Raw genomic sequence first — 25726 nt, 5'->3', positions numbered from 1 at the left:
GTAGATGGCTAATGATGAAGAATGTAAAAGAGACCAAGGGCTACACTGAGACATACAGGGAGATATGGACTAGTCATGGATGTTCCATGATGGCTGAGGAGTAGATTGGTAAGAGAGGTGCACAGTTGATGAACTTTTTGGTCGATTGTCAAAAGGGTACAATTTTCTTGAAGTCTATGATGCCTTTGTTATTTTAAAGACAGGGGAGGCAATAACCCCTTTTTTTTTCTCTAATTCAGTTGTTTAAAGAGGTTTATGATAGATTGTGTTCAGTTTATCAACAGCAATGCAGCCGATTACTCCCTTGGGGACAGATGCAGCAAGATTGTTACCCCACCAATGTTTGGATAGATTGTTACCCCATTCATGTGCAGCTCATTGTATAGATTTAATGCTTGAAGATATTAGGAAGATGATGGATACTTCACTAAGGGTCAATTAGGCGAAAATATTGCAAATTAGTCTACAACTCATTTGTCCTGAATCTAATGAGGAAGCGCAAGAATGGAAGCGAGACAGTGATGCCAGCAATTACAATACAAACTTCCTCACATCGCAAAGTCCTTTGCAACAAAAGGATGGCTTGAGAGTCGTGGTCACCGCAAATGTGCGGTCAGATTTTGTATGGACCAGTAAGAGTAAAGGGTGTAGTTTTTATAGAGCCAAAGCTCTAAACAATCAAAGTAAAGCATACCTTCAAATAGTGTCAGGAAAATCTTTGTGACAACCTTAAAATATACTTTCATCTTTAATTAAAAAATTTAAGAGAAAATATCTCCATAGACCCCATTTTCAACTTTCATTTTTTCCTAAACCCAAAGTTTCAAAACCTATCTTTTTCACCCCCCAAATAACTTTATCTATTTTTATTCCAACTTTTAACCCAAACAAATTAAAAAAGACATCTTCTTCTAACCCCCTCTCTCCTCTCTCCTCACGTGTTTCTCTCTCTAGACTGTTCTTCCTCTCTCTTTGTGCAACCCATTTCTTTCCAGCTCAACAATGGTGGAAGCCGGGAGATTGTAGAGAAAATGGGCCACCTCGTGCCGTCAAGCTTCATGATGAAGCTCTACGTCATCGTCGCCATCTTATCCACCATTGCAGTACCAGAGGCATCTCCACCTTTATCACGATCCCTCATCTCTCTCTCCGCCTCTCTCTGCAACTTCTCTATAGCTTGCATAACGTTCCAACCCTCAAGCTCTTCATTGCTCACAAAGCCATATTTTGGCTTTACATCAATGAGAGGAAACAAAAAAACCAACCTCCTCGTCACATCATAAATCTCACCGGAATTTCCGCCCACTTCCCCGGTTTTTTCCCCTAAATGGCTAGAATTTCGCTGGGAATTGCTGGAAAAATGAGCATTCCGACCAAAGCCTTCCTCCCATTCTAAGTCGAAGAAAGAGGGGTGGGGTTCCTGAGGCTGCTGGAAAATGGGCCGGCGATGGCTGGAACTGCTTTAGAAAAACGATCGCCTCCTAGATGGAGATGCCTCTGATGAAGGGATGGCATAGTCAATGGTGAAGTAAGTTACCCTTTTTTATTGATGGAGAGAAATGATGGCCTCCTAGAAAAGCACTTTCTCATCGATTTTCATGTGTTGTCATGGTTTCTCCGTTAAATTCTAGAGAGAGAAACCTAAGAACTCTGTTTCCACACAGTGAAGGTGTCGCGGCCTTGGTGAAAAATTTGCCCTTTTCTATTGATGAAGTCAATCAATGGCTTCGTCTTAAACCAGTTTCTCATCCAGTTACACGTCATCTTATGGCTTCTCCTTTAAATTCTAGAGAGAGAAATCCAAAAGCCAAAACTTTGAGAAATCCACTCACCTCTATTGGGATTGAGAAACCATTAACCCTATTCGAGAGAGAGAGAGAGAGAGAGAGAGAGATTTCCCATTCCGTGTAATCTGATTTACTGGCTTCTTCAACTACCAGAGAGAGAAGCCAATTAACCCAATTAATTGTTTTCACTGGTTTTGCCTCATAATAGGATCAAAAGAACCTAGCTCAATATAACAAGAGAGAAAATCGCAGGTGGGTTTTCTCTGTAATTTCAGGGATATGAGTGGAATGTTCTCTGATGAGTCGCTGGGAACTTTCGTGTCCATATTGGTTTATTGGTTTTATTTTGGGATTTATTTTCTATTGATCGATTTAATAACTATGCCTGCACTCAAGGACAGAGAAAGGGAATCATGTCAAGAGAGAAAGGGGTTTAGAAAGCGAGAGGGGTTTAGAAACAATGTCTTTTTTAAATTTTTTTGGGCAAAAAAAATTAGTAAAAAATGAATAAAATATGTCTAGGGGGTTAGGAGATATAATAAAGTGAATTTCTATGTAGTAAGATAGGTTTTGCAACCTTAGGTCAATGGAAAAATGAAAGTTGAAAATGGGGTCTATGGAGATATTTTCCCAAAATTTAAAGCTTCGAAAATAGTCTACATCAAGCAGATCTATGCAAACTTCAAAATCTTGAAAATTGACAGTCCAAAAATTCGTTACAAGATGCACTACTTCTAAAACTTGAAATCCATTTTTCTCTCATGTCCATGCATCTTGATGTCGAGATAATCAATTTGTGGATATTTGGGAATCCAAGCAACCTCTTCTAGTTAAATTTTTGAGGCGGGCTCTAATTTGATTGTTTAGAGCCTTGACTCTATATAAACTTTTTCCAAGAGTAAACGCAAGGCCATGATACACTTGATTTTGACTGACCAATAATGAATGATAATTGCCAATGTAATTAGAGCAATAGAGGATAGACCTCTCATGGGTTATTATGAGGCAATGAATACGACCAAGGAGAATATTGTGAGTTTCAAGTATAAAAAAACTAAGCATAGGCCATTTTGGGGGATTATCTATAACATAAAAGATGGCATAGGCAATTGTGTCACCCTATACACACAACTACTTAATGGCTCAAGTCGGAAGGAGATGAGCTTGTATGAGAAGGGCTATAGCGATTTTGCATGAAAGTCTGACATCCTCCCCTGTAATCCAATTTATTTTTATCCTTTTCATAAACTAGAATTTAGGATTACAAGAAGCTAGCCCCAGAATAAAGGGGCTACTTCGAATAGGATTCACCAAGCAACATGGAATGTAGGAAGTCTAATCGGTAAAATTATGGAGTTAATGGATACAATGAGATGAAGAGGAGTTAACATAACTTGCTTATAGGAAACTAAGTAGAAAGGGGAAAACACTAAGGAAATTGATGGATATAAACTTTGGTATATAGGAAAGGATAATAGTAGAAATGGCATAAACATAATAGTAAAAAAGATTTAAAAGTTAATGTAGTAAATGTACGAGATTAGGTGCTAGGGTTCCTTTAAATTTGTGCTAGAAGAGGTAATTAAGGTAATTAGTGCTTATGCGCCAACTAGGACTAGAGGATAGAATTAAAAGACAATCATAGGAGGACATGAATGGACTAGTCCAGGGAATACCAAATGGCGAGGACATTTTTAAGAGGGAACTTAAATGGTTATGTAGAAAAAGACAGTAGAGGATATGAAATGGTACATGAATGATATGGACTTCGGGAAATAAATGAGACAGGTGATGTTATTTTTTATTTTGCTATGGCTTCTAACCTAGCAATAGCAAATACCAGCTTTAAAAAGTGACATGAACATTTAATAAATAACAGAAGTGGATCGTATAAATTTCAGATAAGACATTTTTCAAGATAAGAAGGCAAAACGACCAACATGCAAAGACTGTAAGGTTATGGATGTTTGCATAAAGAGATGGAAGACAAGTGAAATTAATAGGTGTCCAAGACCTAGGAGTGGAATTTAAAAAGGGAGAAAATAGAATTATTCAAGAATAAATTGATGAAAAAAGGAAAATAGAATTTTAATGACAAAATTAATGTTATGTGGAATGAGATAGTTGATTGTATTAAGAATGTAGTGAAAGGAGTTTTAGGAGAATCTAGAAGAAAAAGACGTTCAAATAAGGAAACTTAATGGTGGGGTGATGAATTGAAAACGCTTTTAACGAAAAACGACCATATGTTACAAAGCTTGGCAATGGAATAGAAATGGTCAAAAAATGGAAAAAAAATAAAAATGCCCAGTAGAACGCTGAGAAATTGCAAGGCTAAGCTTAAGGTATATGCTTTTATCTATACAATAAATCGGGAACAATAAAAGATGCCTTCAAACTAGCAAAAAGGAGAGAGAAAGTGCAGGGATCTAGATCATGTTAAATACATTAAGAATGAGGATTGGGGATTTTGGTGAAAGATGACGAGGTCAATGAAAGGTGGGGAATTTATTTTCAAATATTATTAAATGACGATCACTTCAGCAGCACAAAACTAGGAGGAAACTTTAGCATAAATAAAGTTGGAGGTCATAGATACATTTTTTATGATTAGGATATCTAAAGTGAAAGAAGCTTTGAAAAAAGATGGAAAAAAATACAATGCTTTAGGACTAGATGGTAGACCAATAGAGGTTTGAAAGTGCATGGGAGAAATTGGTATATTTTGATTGATCAAGTTGTTCAACAAGGTCTTGAGAAAAAAGAAAATGCTACGCAAATAGAGAAAAACCATTGTGATAGTTATTTACACGAGCAAATGAGACATACACAGTCGCACAAACTATCGAGGGATCAAATTTATGAGCCACACTATGAAGCTGCAAGAGAGTGATTGCGCAACAACTACGATATGAAACGAGTGTATTAGAAAATCATTTCGATTGTGTGCCAGGGAGGTTAACATTGAGGCTATTTTCCTATTTAAGCAATTGATTGAGAAGTTTAGGTAGAAGAGAAAAGGTCTTCATTGATTAGAGAAAGCATATGATATGGTACCAAGAGAGTTAATTTGATGGGTGATGGAAAAGAAAGAAGTCTCTAGAAGATATATTAACATGGTGAGGGATATGTACAAAGGTGTGTTAAGTAGTGTGCAGATAACTAGTGGAGAGACAAGTGAGTTTTCAATGATAGCAGGCCAACATCAAGGGCCAGCGTTAAGTCCATATCTCTTTGCATTGATTAAAGACGGGTTAACTAGGCATCTACAAGATGAACTACCGTGGTGAATGTTGTCTGCGAATGACATAGGTTTAATTGATGAGACTAGAGACAACGTCAACACAAAGTTAAAACTTTGGAGGGATACTCTAAACTTTGAAGTTACAAAATTAGCCGGACTAATACAAAATATATGAAATAGTACCAACAATAGTATAAATGAGGTATTAGTTCAGATTAATAGCCAAGTAGTACCTAAAAGAGATAATTTTCGATATCTTAGGTCGATAATCCATGAGAATGGATAGATTGAAGATGCCGCGAGAGAATTAAAGCTAAGTGGAGATGTGCTTCTAGAGTCTAACGTAATTGTCGCATACCAATGAAATTGAAGGGGATGTTCTATAGGCAGCGGTAGGACCAGCCATGCATTATGGGACAGAATTTTGCGCGGTCAAAAAATAACATATCCATAGAATGTGTAGCTGAGACAAGGAGTTGAGATAAATGAGTGACAAGACAAAAAAGAATAGAACTCAAAATGAATACATATTAGGGAAGTTAAGGTAACTCCAATAGGCAATAAGAGGAGGGAAAATAGACTTAGGTCGTCTCGCCATGTGCAATGTTGACCTAGAATAGCACCTGTTAGGAATGATGATTTAGATTCAGTGGAAGGCTCTAAAAGGACGCACGGAATTCCCAAAAGAACATGGATAGAAGTAGTGAGAAGAGATATGATGACTTATAGCTTGACATGGAACGGCCCTTGCTAAAGCGAAATGGAGGAACAGGTTTTCATGTTGCTGACCTCCTCATAGCCCTCAAAAATTTCAACCCCTCCTGGGGGCTCTAGTTTAATAGTGGAGAGTGACTCCAAGAATGTCATCTCTTGGGCCAGTAAGACTTGTGATCCCCCATGGTACTTCATCCAAGTGTTTGACGAAGTTCAACAACTTTGCAGGGCTATGGACGTCTCATGGTAGCATACTTGGCGAATGTCCAACGACTTCGCGGACCGGCTGGCGAAGGAAGGTGCTAGAAGACAAGGCGAGGCAACCCACACTGGTTCCACTTTCTTTTTTGCTTTGGACCAGTGAACCGCATTTTTTTTTCTTGGGCCCTTTTTAGCTCTTCTCGTCATTGTACACCAGAAGGAGGGCATTTTTATAAGCCCTTTCCTTGCATCTTTTTGTATATCATTTTTAGGGGGGAAATCCTTTTACTGTACAGGGGTTTTCGTTTTTTCTTTTACCGGGGGTCCCATCTAGTGGGTGGGTTCACCCGGAGTTACAATACTTTGTACTTCCCTTTCTCAGTAATGCAATTGTTAACTTTATCAAAAAAAAGAGTTGCACTATGGATCACATGATGATGATGACAAATACAAATTAAAATCTCTCGTATTGTTCTCCAGTTTTCTCTGCCATTCAATCTCAAGCTGAATTGTGCGAAAAATTTAATAGAACTGCTCCTAACCTTCAAATCTCATATTTCATATCCTCAATCAAACTTGCAATGCAATGATGGTGAGAGGAATTAGGAATGTCTAGGTTGGAGAATTAGTGGCTAAACAACTTGGTTTTTGTGCAATACAACTTGAGGTTGAACCAAAGGTGAAAAGAAATTCAAAAGCTAACAACAAAACATAGTAATTGGCACATATACTATTTTTCCGTTATGGTTTAATTGCATATAGTATAATGTTTTATAGTTCTCAAGGTTCTAAGCTAGTGAAATAATATGAAATGAAGGACCATTCAAAGAGTCACATGCTCAGACCCAATCAACAAGATTGACATTGTTGAAGAAGGAGTCATTGAGCAAGAGAACCATTTCTCAAAGGCATTGAAAAGTAATTAAATGATTGGATGGAGACGGAACCACCATAAGGTGGAAATTTTTAAGTTCTAGATCTATGCACCTGATTTGGAAATTTGAATATTTCAAGAATCAAGACTCATAGGCTCCTAGGGTTTGATATAAATAGTAATTTAGTAATGCAAAATCTTTCTCATACATGGTGATGACTTAGGATTTCAATCGAGGAGATACCAATGATGATGATGATGATGAGGAACGTGGAAATGATGAGGAAGAAGAAGGAGATGAAATATGAGATGAAAATGGATTTACATATGACTTGGATATATTTGTTCTATTGTGCAAAAGTTAACACTTATACATAAATGGAAAAACTATAACTGTGTGCAGAACAATTTTGTAGTTCTTAAGGTTCTAAGCTAATGAAATAATATGAAATTATAGGACCACTAAAAGATCCACGTGCTTAAACCCAATTGACCTAGAGAAGATTAATATTATTGAAGAACATACGTCAAGCAAGAGCACCCAGTTCTCAAACGCATGTAAGAGTAATTAGATGATTGGATGGAGATGGAACCACCACAAGTAGGTAACGTTACTATATAAGTTTTACGTTGAAGCACTTGAATTTGGAAATTCAGATGTTTCAGGAATCAAGGCTCCTACGCTCTTATGGATTGTTAGTAAATAGTAACTCAGTAATACTTTCTCACATGTGGTGGATGACTTAAGACGGTTGCAATGGAAGGGACAATGCTACGATGATTAGGAAGAAGGATACGAGATGAAGATGACAATGGAGATTTACATATGACAGATTTTATTTATTCTATTATTTATGTATAAGTATTCATTTCTGTAACAATTTAACATTGGCTTCTAATATTGTGCATTTAGGAATTATAATTTCAAATTGTTCCCAACAATTCTTCTAAAAATATTTTCTAGATTTCTCCTAGTTTTCTATTTTCCTCCATTATTTTTTGATGTATATGAATCTTGTTTTTTAATTTTCATCAGTCAGACTGGAGAACCAATATAATTCGACCCTTGCAAAACCAGTGCCTCCACCATTTGATATTTGAACTGGTCCTAATAGCATTCGTTGGGACTGGAATGGAAAGTGTAGAGTTTATGGTAGAGGAAAGGGGTTGGAAGAGTTCAGATTGGACGAGTGATAGGTAGTTGAGTTTAATTGTTGAACTAAGTTATTATCCAAAAAAAAAAAGTTAAACTAGAGTCAGCGCATTGATGGAAGAATATGGATTAAGAAGAGATTTTCATGGAAAATAGTCATCGGCATGATTGGTGAAGGTTTGATATATGGGTTTGGTGATGGGTGGATGAATGTGGAAAAACTTGGGCTAGCCAACTCGGACCCTCCCAAGTAGTCCAACTATCCGAGTATCACCGAGTTAGGTGGTCCGACTAAGGGATCTTAAAAAAAAAAATTAAATTTATAAAATCCAAAAAATAAGAAATTTATTTGTAAGATGTCTTTTTGTGTTTTCTATCATTTTCGCAAAGATTGGAAAGTGTTTTGGCCATGAATCCTCATTTTTACAGCTTCCCTTCTTTTAAAATTATTTCTAAAATACCCCACATCAAAAATTGGGAGTGTTCTAAAAATCACCAGGCAACGCACCGCCCATCCCCTAGGTAGCTACTGCCAACCGGGCTTTAGGGCAGCCTAGGTGGAATTAGAAGGGCAAGAGGTGTCTGATCCAATTGTTTTAGGTCCAGATTCTATGTAAAACTAAAAAATGTGTGCTGAGGAACATAACATATTTACTATCATCATCAAAGTCTTTTCCCAACTAATTGGGGTTGACTATACGAATCTTGGTCCACCATTCTGCTCTATTAAGAGTCATACCGTCAACAAGGCTATAAGTCCCCATATATTTTCTCGCTACTTCCAACTATATCCTATTGGGCCAACCCCTTGCCCTTTTTTAGCCTTCCACTTGAACTAACTCGTACCCCTAACAAATGTTATACTGGGTCTGCACCACACATGGCCAACCCACCTAAGTCTACTCTCTCATCTTACCGCCTATTGGTGCCACAACAAGTTTTTCTGAATGTATTCATTTCGAATTCTATGCATTTTTTTCTTGTCATTCATCCATCTCAACATCTTCATCTCTACTACACTCATTCTATAGGTATATTGTTTTTTGACCGCCCAATATTCCACCCCATAGAGCAAAGCTGGTCTCACAGCTATCTTATATAACACATGAAGAATGTATAACATATAGTCCATCCATTGTCCATAGTTCATACACTTCATACCAATAGTTTAAAAAACGGATCGGTGCCCCAGATCGTGCACTCCAAAAACCTATCCGGATCGGTGAATTAACGATCCGGATCGGGAATCGTCTAACTCGGTTGGATTAAGCTTTAAAAAAATCCAAAAAAATTATTAAAATTCATTATAAATGTTGTCTTTTAGGAATCCAATAAGAAACGAGGGTACTACATTGTTAACTTTCATTTTTTTCATCAATTTGTAAATATTGAAACGTTCTTTCCCTGTATAAACTTATGTTAACCATTAAATTTACATCATACAAGAAAAATCATAAAATTATCAGTGATAAAGTATATCAATCATACATAGACTACAATAAAGAGTAGACTAAATCGATGAAAAAATGACCACTAAAATCTCGAATTGGCTGAAAACCCTAATTCCCCAAAAAAACCCAAATTATTACAACCTAATTATAATCCAAAATTATTACAACCTAACCATAACATTATATACTGAAATTAAAATTGTAGGTTAACATTTTATAGTTATTTTATTATACAAACAATAACAAATCCAAAATATTTTATAATATCATCTAATTTAAAATGTATTATTGACAACTGTAAGAAAAATAGTACATTACATGATTTATAATGCAAAAGTTAATAAATAAAATAAAAATTTGGTTATCAATATAGAAATTATTTGAATGCGTATCAATTTTCAAAATAACACTTCAATTTTTCAAAATTTTAATTTTTTAGATTCTAGATTAAATTTAGTAAAAAAGATTGCTAATTAGAAAGATAGAATTTCAAAGGGAATATTTTTTTTTTTTAACAACATTATTTTCGAAATAACAATTCAATTTTTCAAAATTTTAATTTTTTAGATTCTAGAATAAATTTAGTAAAAAAGATTGATAATAGAAAGATAGCATTTCAAATGGAATAATTTTTTCTTAACAACAATATTTTCTGCTTATTTTTTATTTATTTTACAACAAAAATAAAATAATGTATACAAAAATAAAATAATGTAGCGCGCCCGAGCTGGGGTTCAAACCTGAGGTGTCCTTCAACAAAGAAGAAGCAATAACCATAAAGCCACGTTGTGGCTAGTGTAATAGCTTTACATATTAATAATAGTTATTCAATGTCTATTTTAATTTAATGCACCTTGTGGGAATTATCCCACATCTAAGAATGAGTATAAAAGTGTGTGATATGAATAGTTTTGTTGTGCTTTGTTACATGCACGCGTGAAAACGCGGGGCTGCGATGCTGTGGGGTTGAAAGCCTGCTACGTGTGACTAAGTTTTGAGGCTTGCCATGTGTGTCTGAGAACAGGAGAGAACCGGTAAAAAGTGATGTCATGTGGACCGGTTCTCCCCGGTTTGCGACGTCTATAGGCGGTTTATGGTTCAGAACCGACGGTTCTGATCTAGAACCGGGCGGTTTCAGATTTTACGATGTAATCGGCACGGGGTTACCGATTCTCGTGCCGACTCGGGCGAGTTCGTTGCGACTCGCCGATTTTTAAACCACTGCTTCATACCATTATTCCATAGTCCATACAAGGTTTAAAAAAACGGACCGATGACCCAGATCAGCCACCCCAAAAACCATGTCAGATTGACAGATTGGTGGGGTTTGGCCCAAAAACAATACAAAAAATCACTAAAAATCTCTAAAATAGTGTTTTTTTTAGATTCTAAAAAAGTTTGGGGTTGTTATATTATGTACTTTCGTTATTTTGCAGAACTACATGACTATTGAGATGTTTCCCTTTCTGTATGTCTATAAACTAATTAATTATATTATAATATTGCATTAAACATAATTAAAAAAAACACTAAAAAACACTTCCATATTATAAGAATAGAAAAATTAATACCCCTTATAAAGTGAAATTAGTACTACATCAAACATTTGCTAATTCTTTCTACTCATCAATAACAACACAACCAACTATAATACTATAAACGAAAATTGAAATTATTAGTGTTCATATTTTATAACTATTTTACTATAAAAATAAGAATAAATTTAAACTGTCTTATATCATCTAATTTTAAAAAATCTTATGTACAACTATAACAAAAAAAAATACATTATGTGATTTAAATAAAAATAAATTAATAAATAAAATACAAGATTTGCTTCTTAATGTATAATATAATGTAATATTATAATATTGCATCAAACACGTAACAAAAACTATTAAAAACACTACCAAATTATAACAAAAAAACAGGAAAACCCCTCATAAATTTTGATGCTGTGACATTTTAAAATTATCTTAAGAGAAACCGTTTTTCTCTAAAAAATGAAAAATAGTGACATAAAATTAGAAAAAATGAAAATAAAAATTTAATCACACACCACATGAATCAATAACTGTTAAAAGTTCAGGAACATTTCGATTTCTTGGATTTGGAAGCAAAATCGATGAGGAATACTAGTTTAATCGAACAAATTAGCAATAGAATACTGTGCGGGTTTTAATTATCCCAAATAAAACCAAATTTCAGGACATTTGATGACAAATAGAAGATGAATTTGATAGAATGGGGGATGTCTACAAAAGCTTCAAAAACCCTTGATTTTGATCGCCAATTCTGATGTTGTTTTTCAAAATTGATAGCATAATGGTTATATAAGCAATTTGCAATCATTTTAGAGCAATAATTATCTGAAAAAAGGTCCTGAAGATGGATAAAAAAGCCCCAAATTTGGATCAGAATGCTTGAAAACTTGTGACTCATTGCCCTAAATAGTGAAATCGGCGATTTTCTACAGTAAATCGCCGATTTGGATTGCCCAAAACTGGGTTTGGTAGAGAGGATCGCCTGGATCCCGATATACTGAGGGATCCAGAATAGTATGGCCGATACCTGATTCGAATCGAGCTATTCCGATCCGAATCGCCGTTTTTTCAAACCTTGGTCCATACACTTCATACCAACAGTCCATAGTCCATACACCATAGTCCATACACATCATACCATTAGTCCATAGTCCATACACCGCAGTCCATACACAATAAAAAAATGCATATTTAGGTAAGGTCCAACGTAATTGAGATTTGGACAATTCGTGAATAACACATTAAGCAAAAGGAAAGTATAAATTATAAAATCCAACATTCAAAATTTTCAAATTCAGCCAACAATCAGAATTTTTTAATTCACTTATCACTCATCATCTGGAAATGGAAGAAACAACACAGTCCATAGTCCACAACTTTTTTGATGTTTATCTCTCTCTAAAATGTCACAAAGGCCTTTTTAGCATAAGAACCTAACCCCTTCCCCCCTTAATTTAGAAACAAAAAGATGAAAATTCCCTCAACAAGGGCCTTTTTCGCCCCTGGGCGAGCACAGACCTTGGGCGTGCGCTCACCCAAGGCAAGTGCCTAGGGACCCCAGCCTAGGGGTGCCGCCTAGGCCCCCCTAGCCCACCTAGGCGCTAGGTGGGTCGCTATTTGAATTAATAGAAATTGATATTTTTAAAATCCATTTTTTACGACTTTTTAACCTCGTTTAGATGTGCTTTGTTTAATTTACTTTAAACATATTTTTCCTATTTTTTGAGATTTTTTTGTATTTATATTTTTTTTATACTTTTTGGCTTGGCAGGACTGCCAAAGTCCCGTCCTCAAGTCGTGGTTTTATACATTGGGGTGGATAAGTGTAGGGGTGGCAAATGGGCCAAATCAACCCACCAACCAGAATTGGGTACTAGTCTGAATCCTATTTCTAGACCAAGCATGTCAAGTCCAAATCCAGATATAGGAATCTGATAAGGGATCTGGTCAAGTCGGGTCACGTCCGGCTAAGTCCAGGTCGACCCCCACTCAACCCAACCCAACCCAACCCAACCGGCATATTTTATATTTAATGTACAATATTTAATATATAATGGTTGGGGGTGTTGCCCAAAGAATGCAAATGCTAGGGTTCGAGATCCCTAAATATTAGGGATCTCGATCCCAATCTTTTGGGGACCTTTGTCCTAACCTTTAAGAGTATTATAGTCAAGGATTATACATACTCTTTAAAGTAGTGATCTCTTTGTTTATGGGCATCAAGCAATGCAACTATCTTATTAAAAGTATAGTTGCATAGTTAATTGGCTTGAAAGCATCAGTTTGGTCGTTATCTTGGTCTTTAAGGTGAGGATCCATATCCCTAATAGTGGGTATAGAGATCTCTAAGAGGGGGTATCGAGATCCCAAAACTTGAAAATCAATATCCTTTGAAGATCCCTTTCCAAAACACAAAAGCAAGATTTCGAAGTGGGATTGCCACCTAGATTGGGAGATCCCAGCAACTTGGGTGGTGCTCAGTACTCGCCATTCACAATGATGAATTTACTCCAGATTCTTATAAATACTTACGAGACTTTCCGCTTTAAAATTCTCACCACCACCAAGAATATTCTGACCACCACCTCTTCCAAAAAGGCTTTTTAGATGTTCCCATCAACAACAGATGTTAGCTTAAATTCAATTATATACCATGTGATGTAGCTTGAGTTTGTATTCCTTTCAGGAGAAACTAGTCAATTTGGTTCTTTATTAACGTAGAGTTGCTAAGGTTATTTTTGTCATTGTTTAAATAGAAGGTCAGGATGTTTATCTTTTTGATTAGGACTTACTTGTGATTAGGTTTACCAAGTTAGGCTATTTAAGTTATTTTTGTAGAAATGCATGAATTATTTTTTTTTGAATAAGTTGACAATATATAAAGGCATGAATTATTACAAAGAAGAAAGAAGACAGAAGCGACGTTTAGTATATGAAGCAAAAAGATTGCGAAAAGAATGGCGAGAGAGAGAGAGAGAGAGAGAGAGAGAGAGAGAGAGAGAGAGAATGCTCTTTGTTGGGCATGCAAGGGAGTTCACGCCACATACAATAAAATAAGGTCTCTTCATGAGATTAAAACTCAATTCTTGTTATTCTTCCTTCTTTACAATGCACTTAATTTACCCCAAATAAGTTCACACACTTGAAGAACACAACCCTAAAAACCTAACAAATAAGTTCACACACTTGAAGAACACAACCCTAAAAACCTAACTTGATCTATGAATAACCCTAACCCACAAGTTAACATTTGCATCTATTTAAAGCAATGTCAAAAGAATGTGTAAAATATCTACAACAAAAAAAGACCAAATAAACCTTAATTTCTCCTAAAAAATAAAACGAAATAAACCTTCACCTCTTCACTACTTACTTTTTAATAGCTAGTTATTTCAACGTCAGACTGCTTTAAATGCTCTAAGGAGCAAAATTTGTTTAATACCGGTGGTGTGACATGTGTGGCTCATAATAACACAGTCAGAGCACAATCACTGCATGACTTAGTTCTTAGAAGAAAGTGTGTTTTGGACAATTTTTAAGAGAGCTCATAAATTTTTGGAATGCCTTAGAGAATTGGTACAGAAGTAGCGTATTTGATAAGTACAAAATGACATAATATATCAATATAATAAGGTATCATAACTATAACAACTCTTGAAGTATTTGCTATGTATTATATTATCTACCAGATATAATGTGGAAATATAGCCCAAGAAGTTTCAGCAATGTCAAGTATCAGCAACATGTCGGGTTGACATGAAATACTAGATATGTTACCTTATACACATCAAAGAAGAGTTTCAAAATGCAAACTCGTTCCCCACCTCAGTCACAGCCAAAACCAAGTCAACTTGTCCAAGTTCCACAATATTATGAGAAAGCAGTTTCTTTTTCTATTTTGGCAGAAGATATTTTCTGACAACAGGATTAGATGATGCAGCCTAAAGAAGGGTTGCAGTGGTGAGTACCACCACAAAACCCACACATCTGAGTACTAATAGTAATTTGTTTAATCCAAAAACATAGAAGCTCGGTCATAATAAAACTCCTTCATGTGCCAAAAAGAGTAGCCTGAGGAGACTCATCACAACTTAGAAAGTTTATAATCTGCATTAGGAGAAACTCCAGCAATACCAAGTACTTGTGTCCATGCAATATTGCATCAACACTAATACATGAGTAGAAAGCATGTCTCACACACGTACATAATTACATACAAGCAAATATCTTTCTATCAGTCCATCAATACATATCTCTTCATCCATTCATCCACAGATTCATAGAGGAATAGAACCATGAGGTTGTCCACTCAAGCATCCTACCTAGAAATAAATAAAGGGTGAAATTGTAATTTTCATCTATTTCAAGAGTGAGCTGATCTTTTGAACTATAAAACCCACATGCATTCTTTTATGGAATATTAGAATAATTTTAAAATATCCTATTGATTGGGATCATGTTCCACAACCGTGCCATTAACCTAGCTGCTAAAACTGAAACTCCAAACTCCATCTTTACTTAGAACCCAAGAGCACTCTAAACCACCCACTAATCTATTTCCCTCACAAGAAAATGGATTTGGAGCATCTAAGAATATCTAAATAATCTATTGTCGATTGAAAGGGAAGGCCCAAATTGTAGCTGCTGGGATCTTCCAACCACGAGGTCACTTCCGCTCCAAAATCTCACTCCTAGGCTCTAGGGAAGGGAATCCCGTTCGTTCCTATCAGAGCTCGAGATCCTAAGTTATAAGGGATCCAGATTCCCAAGCATTGTAGTATGGTACGGTATTTAGTAAGATAGTACAGCATTGTGTTATAGTAGTATAGTATAGTAGTATTGTATAGTCTTACTCTATTGATGTAGAATGGTAGAGTAATTATACTACACAGTATAATATATAATATATAGTATATAGTAGCATATATAGCAAATTTAAATACAATAGCATAATGTATGATATAGTAAAATATATCATACTAAGAACCGATGAGCATGTTTGGGGTCATGTTCCATAACCGTGCCATTAACCTAGCTGCTAAAACTGAAACTCCGAACTCCATCTTTACTAAGAACCCAAGAGCACTCTAAACCACCCACTAATCCATTTTCCTCACAAGAAAATGGATTTGGAGCATCTAAGAATATCTAAATAATCTATTGTCGATCGAAAAGTAGGGCCCAAATTATAGCTACTGGGATTTTCCAACCACGAGGTCACTTCCGCTCCAAAATCTCACTCCTAGGCTCTAGGGAAGGGAATCCCGTTTGTTCCTATAAGAGATCGAGATCCTAAGTTATAAGGGATCCAGATTCCCAAGCATTGTAGTATGGTACGGTATTTAGTAAGCTAGTACAGCATTGTGTTATAGTAGTATAGTATAGTAGTATTGTATAGTCTTACTCTATTGATGTAGCATGGTAGAGTAATTATACTACATAGTATAATATATAGTATATAGTTGCATATATAGCAAATTCAAATACAATAGCATATTGTATGATATAGTAAAATATAGTAATTAGCATAGTATGGACGACTTAACTAAGCACCTACAAAATGAGGTACCATGGTGTATGTCGTTCCCGGACATTATAGTTTTGACAGATGAGACCCCAAAGCAGCATCAACGAAAGGTTAGAACTTTGGAGGGATGCTCTAGAATCTAAAGGATTTAAAATTAGCCAGTTTAAGACAGGGTATATTGGAATGCAAGTTTAGTAATAATAGGAGTAGAGACAAGTAGTTAAGATTGACAGCCAAGAAATACCAAAAAGAGCACGCTTTTGATATCTTAGGTCAATAATCCAGGAAAATAGAGAGCTTGAGGAAGACGATGCACATAGAATTAAAATTGGGTATGCGAACTGGAGATGTGTAACTAGAGTTCTATGTGATCGCCGTATACCAATGAAGCTGAAGGGGAAGTTCAATAGGACAGCTATGAGAGCAGCCCTGCTTTATTGGGCGGAATATTGGGCAATCAAGAAACAACATACTCATAGGATGAGTGTAGCTAAGATGAGGATGTTAAGATGGATGAGTGGCAAGACAAGAAAGGATAGAATTCGAAATGAACACATTCAGGATAACTTAGATGTGGCTCCAATAGGCAGTACGATGGGGGAGAGTAGACTTAGTTGGGCTGACCAAGTGCAACGCAGACCCCAGTACAGCACCTGTTAAGAGATGTAAGTTGGTTCAAGTGGAAGGCTCAAAAAGGACAAAGGGTAGGCCCATGAGAACATGTTTGGAAGTAGTGAGAAAAGATATAGGGACTGATCGCCTCACTGAGGGCATGGCCCTTAATAGGGCAAAATGGCAAACCATAACTCATGTAGCCAACCCCAAATAGTTGGGAAAAGGCTGTAATGATGAGCATAGTATTGTAGTATAGTATAGCAGTATATTATTGCATAGCAATGTGGTATAGTATTGTAGATATAATGTATACTATACTACTAGTCTAGCTGAGTGCTCTCGAGGGTCTCAATTTTTAACTAAATGGAGCTCGAACTTGGATAATTTATCATTAGATCCCAATTAAATTTTGATAGAGCTCCCCAACTTAGTTGGATATAAACATCTATAATAAGGAGTTACCTATCACAATCCTACGATGCAATCCCGGTAACTTTGGTCCAGTCCTAGGAGAAGTATTTGAAACGGATCCCATTCCACTTTATACCAAAACAAGTAAGGTGAAATGTCAATTATGTCCAACAACTTTGGAATAACTTATTTTGTGTACTGTCCTTTGGTCTCCCAAGCATATACACATAGTTTCCATACATTTCCTGAATGCCTCCTAAGTATTTCAATGTCATTTCAATGTTTCTCATGTGATTTTATCAATCATATTTCCCATTGTAATTCCTGGTAATTATGTAAATGTTCTATTTCCCAAAATATTCAGATTTCCAACTACTTGCTTCTAGCATATTTACTTAATGGCTTCTTGTACCCATTTCTCCTAGAAATTATGTTAAATAACTCCCACTTCCAACTCAATTCAAAACATTCATCCCAGAACATAGATACCGGCTCACCGCTGTCGGAAGTAAGTGACAAGTAGTTTGGGAAGTTAAATCTGCAAAGTAGCTTAAAGATATATCCAATGAAGTTTCATGAAGGCTAGCGAACAAAGGAAATTTAGGAAATACATTCCTTGAGAAAGGTTTGAGAGAAAATAAAAAACGGAGAATGGGAGAGTAAGAAATGAGAAAAAAATTCTTGAAAATGCTTAGCAATTGTAGAGGCCTCCCTTTCTTTGTATTACTCAATCCCTTTATTTTTACTACAAAATCAATGTTGACAGCATATTCACAGTATGTTCTACCTATACATCTTATCTCCAATATTATGCCCTCCCAACTATTTCCCATGCACATCCCTCTTTGTAACACAATCAGTACATTTCTTAGCAATTATTTCCCACCAATCCAAAGCCAGAATAGCAAGTCATGATCACAGTTAAGAATCTGCTGAGCACTTGCACACATTGTTTTATCACATAATGGGATGCACATCATATAAGACATAGGAATATGTACAATCAAAGGTAAAACATAAATAACATCAAACCAATGTAAAACCCAATTCATGATAGCTCAGACTAAGAAACAGCACAGCGTGAACTTAAACTATTAAATTTTTTGTTTGTTACAGCACAACAGACACACTACCAAAAGCAAATTGCAACATAGGTTACCTACATTAGCTATACTATATGCAATACTAACAAACATAGGTTACCTACATTAGCTATACTATATGCAATACTAACAAACACAACCATTGGAATCCCTGAATGGTATAGGCAGAACGATAATGATAATGAACAAGTAATCAAGTATAGAGCGTAAAGGATTACTGATGCTTTGATTACTTGACTCAAACTTGGCTGAGTCCACTTGACTAACAAAAATCCATTATTATTGATGCTTGACTACTTGACTCAAACTTGGCTGAGTCCACCTGACTAACAAAATTTATTAATATACATATGACCTAGTAATTTAATTCTAACTTGGTGTTGACATGCTAAGAAAGCTTGGATCTCGCCATAATCAGCTGAACGCAATGACCTTGTATGGCCCAGTTTTGGAGGCTATAGATGAAAAGTGGGATAGGCAACTTCATAGACTATTGCATGTAGTTGGGCACTATTTGAACCCAAAGTTTTTTAATGCTGACCAATATATTGAGAGGAAAGGTGCTATTATGGATGGCTTTGGCGAGTGCCTTGAGAGAAAGAAATGGCAGTGAGACAAAGGAACAAATCAGATCCAGGTAATATATTTCATTTGAAAATTTTCCTTCAAGTTTCTAATGACTAATGTTGTTTTTTTAATTCGCTAAAACTATTTATGAAATGTTAAATCAGTTATAGAGAATGCACCTAAATTGTGGAGCCAGTATTGGAATAGTGCTCCAAAGATGGTTGTTCAGGTCTTGAGTTTAAAACTAGCGCTTCTAGTTATGAGCAGAATAGGAGTTCATTTGAGATGGTATGTCTAGTTGAGATTCTTTTATATTATACAAGGTATAGACATATAATAGCACTTTTGCAATTTTACTTTAGTTCTCTCTAAGTCCAAATTTGAAAATCTAGATGGGTTAAGTAGTAGTACTATAGTACTCACGCATTTTTTTCTTATAGGTGCATACAAAATGAAGATATAGGCTTGAGCAAAGGAAGCTCAATGATTTCACATTTGTTTGAAAGAATCACAGGCTTAAGGAGAAGTTTAATCAGTAGAAGAAGGATCCCATCGCTTCCATGGACAAGGAGAATGCTAATGAGTGGCTGGTTGGAGACCTTGGGACTGAAGAGGTCTTCCCTGGGGAGAGTTTGATTTATGGTTAAGGATGTTTCAGGTTCAGCTTCAAATCTTAGGAGGGACACTCGCGCATCAACTCTGGTTGGTACTTCGAAATAGGTGAGGCAAATAGACAAGGATGAGGCAGATTCAGAAGAATTGACGAAAATGAGAAATGTGTTGAAGAGGGTAATGATTTTGATGATGGCGGCCTTGATTTAGATGGAGGTGCAAATGATGAGGAAGATTCTGGCAGATGATGATTGAAGAATCGAAGATCTCTTCCCTCTTCTTTTGTATTTCATCATATCTTTTGTATTGCATTATCTTGAATTGGTTTTATACTTTTTATTGGGGACTTGAAGTCCATGTGACTATTTCTATGTGTGTGTAAGTGTGTGTCATCATTGTATGCCACTACCTTGTTTGGACGGGAGAGGTGGAGACGGATACACTACGGACCTGCTTATGTTTTCCACTAAATTTTCAATGATTTGAAGTTTTTGAACGTGTTTCAATATTCAATATATATATATATATATATATATATATATATATATATAGGGTTATGTTATGGTGCTCACACTATGGAGTAATTTAACATTGTATTTGACAAAATTTGGACACTTCAATACCTTTGCTTTGTACATGGAGCATTAAATGCTGCCTCATGTGGATGACATCACACCCCATGTGGATGACGTCACACCCCTCTTAATGACCAAAAATACCCCTATTAAAAAATGCTCCATGTACAAAGCAAGGGTATTGAAGTGTCCAAATTTTGTTGAGTAAAATGTCCGTGTGAGCACTCTAACATAACCCATATATATATATATATACATATATATATGTATATATATGTATATATATATATATGTATATATATACATATATATACATATACATATATATACATATATATATATACATATATATATATATATATATATATATTTGCACAAAAAAACGTTAGTTGAATTACATATAGATGCATAAAAAAATACAAAATTAACACAAATAACTACATGTATGCGCATTTCGACAGAATGTGTACAATTCTAAAAAAAATCATCTCAGGGTGCCGAGGTTCTGGGCACCCACCTGAGTGCTTGGCGCTACGCCGGTTGCCTAAGAGTTGCCTAGCATTTTTTAGAACATTGTTCTATACCCAAATAGACTCCTTTAAGAATCCCCTCCTTTCTTTATCTAGAAACCTCATTAACACCCTTCCAATTGCCCATTGATAGTGTTCATGTCCAATAAAAAAACCTAATAACTACAATGAAATACATGTCCCATACTGTGCAACGAAACCGTCATCTCTGCAACCAATTATTTGCTCCACTTCTTCAATGGAATGTTCTAAAATAAAGAGAGATCGAGTGGATGCACAAAGAGAAAATGAATGGTTATTTATAGGGAACAATAGAGAGAGAGAGAGAGACGTTGTGCTGCTTGTGTGCGCATGTGTGTGTGTGTGTGAGAGAGAGAGAGAGAGGCACGAAGATATTGGAAGAGGAGTGTGAGGATCTGGTCAAACAGGATCCCATTAAGTTTCGTTGACAGAAAACCATATGCCACAAGATACACTTTTCAAAATTCTACAAAATTCAAGTCCCACTTAAACTTTGTGGAATTCAGATAACGTGGCTTCATCATGATTACCAAGGAGAGGGTTTTCATCAATCACGCACCTTTTAGTATCATTACTTATTTAGATCCCACGATACTATGAAATATCATGATATTGTGGGGTTATCAAACATACCCTTAACTACGTTAAAAACCAAAAACAAAAAAACAAATTCATGTTACGAATCTTAGCAAGTATAAAAAAAACATACAATTTCCTAATTACTAAAATAAAACATTTTGAAACTTAAAGTATCCTATTAAGCCATACTTGAACCACACGAAATAGGATAATATGAAGAAAAATAGAGAAAAAGACTCTCTTTTACTATAACTCAGCACAAGACTATTTACCTCAAAGCTAGGAGACAAAAAGGCAAAAGAAAATAAGTTTCAGATCACAAGGTTCTGAAAATAGCACCCCAAACATAAAATGAGGAATCAAAAGAGTTAACAGTCAAGCACATTCAATGATGGGGTCAAGACATTATAGTAAACTAACAATTCACAAATTGTAGTGCACCCTTGGCCAGGTATCAAGTGCAATGAGTGGAGCAGCAGCACAAGAACCTTTTGTGAGGTGCTATAGGCAAAAACATTTATCATAATGCAATAGGCGGTGTCATTAGCAAGAACAAGTATGTGATATTGTAGACATCTATTCAGAACTCTACCACAACCAAACACATTCTCCGGGATGGTTCTCCAAGTTGTCTAGGTGACAAATGAAATCTATCTCCAAGTTGGGCCAATGACAACATGAGCCATTCTTATGTGAGGCTGGCAGCTTTTACCTCAAGCAAATTGTTCCAAAATATCATAGTTAAGATACATCAAAATTTTCATGATCCAAATTCGATGAAATTTTGAATGCACCGTCGCTTTTAAATTCCATGTGAGCACCAGACGCTTCTATGTTTTCCTTATCTTCACATGTGGTGAGCACCATTGTAAGCCAATAGAGAAGTCTCCCTTTTTCTTTTGTCTTTTTATTTTTAATGAAAGCGTACTTTTTTTCTAGGTATAGACTCTATAGAATATAAGAATGACCCTTAATAACTTGAAAAAAGATAATCAACATTTCCCAGTCACAAGAACAACCAGAATATTGCATCACCAAAGAAAATATGATCAGTTCTTTTACGGGATCCCAAAAACATGTCCATCAATAAGGGATAATCTCGAACCATTTCCACTTCCAAGAGGAAGAAGTGGGAAATATTCCTCAATCATGTATATTTTTAAGCATCACTTTAAGAATCCGATACATTTAAAATAGATGACTTTCACAACACAAAAGAATAAATTTAACTGATGTTCAAAGACAAAGTAGTAAATAACCATATAATCATTTTTTAAGACTATGGAGAACTATCTGTGCTCCAGCTGTAAGCTTAAAACATGCCATATTGAAGGATAAAAAAAGATGCACACAATCATAGAGTTCAAATTAGGATCATACAATTACAGTAAATTATATGCTACTGCAAAGAATGAACCCAGACTACTGAACAATGTATTTGAAACATGTAAGCATACCAAATAAACAATGACTGACAAAAAAGCATATGATACAAAACAAGAAACTGTAGATAGATACTGCCAGTTTATTTGTATAAAAAAAGGAGCAAGATTTGGAAGGATCAGTAACCTTTCTCTTTCAACATTTTCATCTGCTTTCTCAAGAGGCTGAGAGCGTGGCTTCAAATTCAACTTGGGGCGCTCACTATTTGTATTACTTCCCTCAACCCCAGCTGACCCTAGTGTTTTCTGAGGAGTATTCACGTAACCCTCACCATCCACCTCTGATTGTCCATAATCAGTGGTACTCTGCTGATACCCCTGAAACCATAAATAACAAATTTAAAACAATTTCTCTGATTAACAACATGTTCACAACAATGCCTCAAAATCAGCAACACATCTACAATAATTCCTTGACAGGATAAAAACACTACCTACACAAATCATGATATCAACACACATTAAACAAACTAACATTTGCACATGCACAATTGACATAAAAAACTATTGGAAACCTGTTTGCAATCTTGAACTTGAGTCTCCAAAGGTTCGAGTGGCTTAGTTCTTGGAAGAAGCTTCAACTTGGGCCTCTCTGAAACTTCAGAAACCAAACTGGATTGAAACCCACTTTTATTTTCTTCTCTCAAACCAGGCCCCGCGGGCCCATCAGAGTAAACCCACGAACCAGATTGAAACCCATGGTCAAAATTGTGGGTTCCTCTTCCCCTCTCCTTTGAATCGTAATATGATTGTGATCTTGGATGTTCATGCACTTCCTTCGATTTTGGCTGTTCATGCACTTCCTTCCCATTCGGCCAAACCCCATCATCAGAATTTTGAGAATAGCCTCTCCTCCCTTCTCCACCCATAGCTCCACCTTCGTTATCCCACTTGAAACCAGAACTGTCGGATCGGTGACCCTCCAAATCACCGACATCCCTTTCATTCCCACAATCCGAGTAATGAACTGCCTGAGATTGATTCCCTTTCTCCCTAAAACCAAACTCATCACCGTACCTGCTCTCTTCACTGTAAGACCCGTGATTACCATAGCTCTCATTCTCTTTCTCAGAATATTGGAGCACATCAGTCCCTCCGGCCGAGTAACCCAATGGCTGAGATTGCACGAGCCTTGACTGCCATCTACCCGATGAGACCTTATCCAGAGCACTAGCATTAACCAGGCGTGAAGGCCCCATATTCAAGGAAGCTTGAGAAACCTCAGCTCCTTCTTTACGATTAGTCCAAGCATTAGGTGGGCCTGAAGCCCGAACTTTTGCCTGATCCTTAGGGGACCCAGTAAACCCTAACCCTAAAGTAGAGCTCTGATCGCTCAAAAATGAGGACTTTCCATTAAATCCCAACCCTGGCGATGGGTGATCGCTCAATGAAGAGGACTTTGGGGATGTGAATGGCTTAGTGCTGACTGTGAGATCCAAGTTGAGCTTGTGGCGGCGGTCATCAGCCAGTAGATCACCAGCAGAGCCAGGGCGACAGGGAGGTGCGTCAAGAGGTTTGCGCTCGTCTTCATCAAAATTGCGGCCAATTCGAATAGGGTTCGAGAAGAAATTCGATTTCTCGTTGAGTGCGGAACGTGGAGTTGTGCCTGATGATCCGGGGCGTGTCCGGTGGTCCAGTCTTGCAGGAATTTGACGGTCCATGGTGGAGCGATCCCCAGATCTTACAACACTGGTTAGAGATAGAAACAGATTAAAGAGAGGCGGAGAGAGAAAAAGAGAGATGGGGAAGTAAGATGAGAAAAAAAAGGTGGGCACTTACACGCCTGGGGCGGAAGGGAGATGAAGATCCGAGGGGATGGAACCGCCATGGAAGTCCTTGAGGGTCATGGTGGAGCCGCTGAAGGCCTTCTTTTTCGACATGGTGATCGGTTTGGCACAGAGAGAGAGAGAGTTCTAGGTGGAGGAACGAACCGCGAGAGAGAGACAGAGAGAGCTGCAGGAGCAGAAGCTGCACTACAGCTCGAGGGCGAGGCGATCCCCGAAGATCTGAGAAAGCCGCGACTTCCCAGAGGGTACCGTGGATTTTATACGGATCGTCCCAAAATAAAGGGGGTGAGGTTTGCATAAGGTTGCAACCTTAAATAATTCATTTAAGCAGCACCTCTAAATTTTATAGTAAATGTAATTTTGATATAAAAATTTTTAAAAAGATTCAATAATTTGTTTTCTATCTCTATTTATAAAATTTTAAATTTTAAATATAATTCAAATCAAATAAATTTATAAATACATGAAAATCTTAATAATTGACGATCTAAATAATGTATTGCAAGATACGCTATTTCACATACTTGAAATCTTTTTTTTTTCATATTCAAACATCTCAATATCGAGATGATCACTTAGATGGTTTTCCAACTTTTAAACAACCTTTTATAATGGATTTTTAAGGTGCATCTTTAGTTCTACATTGCAATCTTATTTAAACTTTTTCCAATGTATACAAAATTACTCTAAAATAAGAAAAAGAAAACGAAATCTTTTCTTTTCCTAAAGTGGATATTGGATGGAAGTTTGTTGAAGTACGGAAAGTATAGAGTGAGCAATTTATAAAGCACGAAAAAATTCAAGGGGAACCATGAATCATTATCAAGAAACCCTATACTGTAGGTTTTTATATCGAGCCCAGCCCCTATGCATAGCATGTGAAATCATAGTTGGCAAGTTGAGGAACACTGGTAATGAATTGGTTTTGTTTCAAAAAGTCGGCGGAAAAAATCAGGTTAAAAATACGGATCACCAAAAAATGAGGTGAG

At 36.3% G+C, this 25726-nt stretch overlaps 1 protein-coding gene across 1 annotated transcript in view; it reads right to left on the bottom strand.

Annotated features, from left to right (window-relative positions):
- Positions 1–24967, bottom strand: part of LOC18440970 (eukaryotic translation initiation factor-like protein) — a 28694-nt gene extending 3727 nt beyond the window's left edge. The window contains exons 1-3 of the mRNA XM_006851100.4: positions 24730–24967; positions 23466–24639; positions 23078–23268 (exon numbers count right to left, since the gene is read on the bottom strand). Coding sequence (XP_006851163.1) covers positions 23078–23268; positions 23466–24639; positions 24730–24830 — 1466 coding nt within the window. The 5' untranslated portion in view covers positions 24831–24967. The remainder of the gene's footprint in view (positions 1–23077; positions 23269–23465; positions 24640–24729) is intronic.
- Between the last annotated feature and the right edge of the window lie 759 nt (positions 24968–25726).

The sequence above is a fragment of the Amborella trichopoda genome, chromosome 2 (assembly GCF_054954075.1).
Source record: "Amborella trichopoda isolate Santa Cruz 75 chromosome 2, AtrichopodaSantaCruz75HAP2 v2.0, whole genome shotgun sequence".
Classification (NCBI taxonomy): Eukaryota; Viridiplantae; Streptophyta; class Magnoliopsida; order Amborellales; family Amborellaceae; genus Amborella; species Amborella trichopoda.
This window is presented reverse-complemented; position numbering and strand designations above follow the sequence as displayed.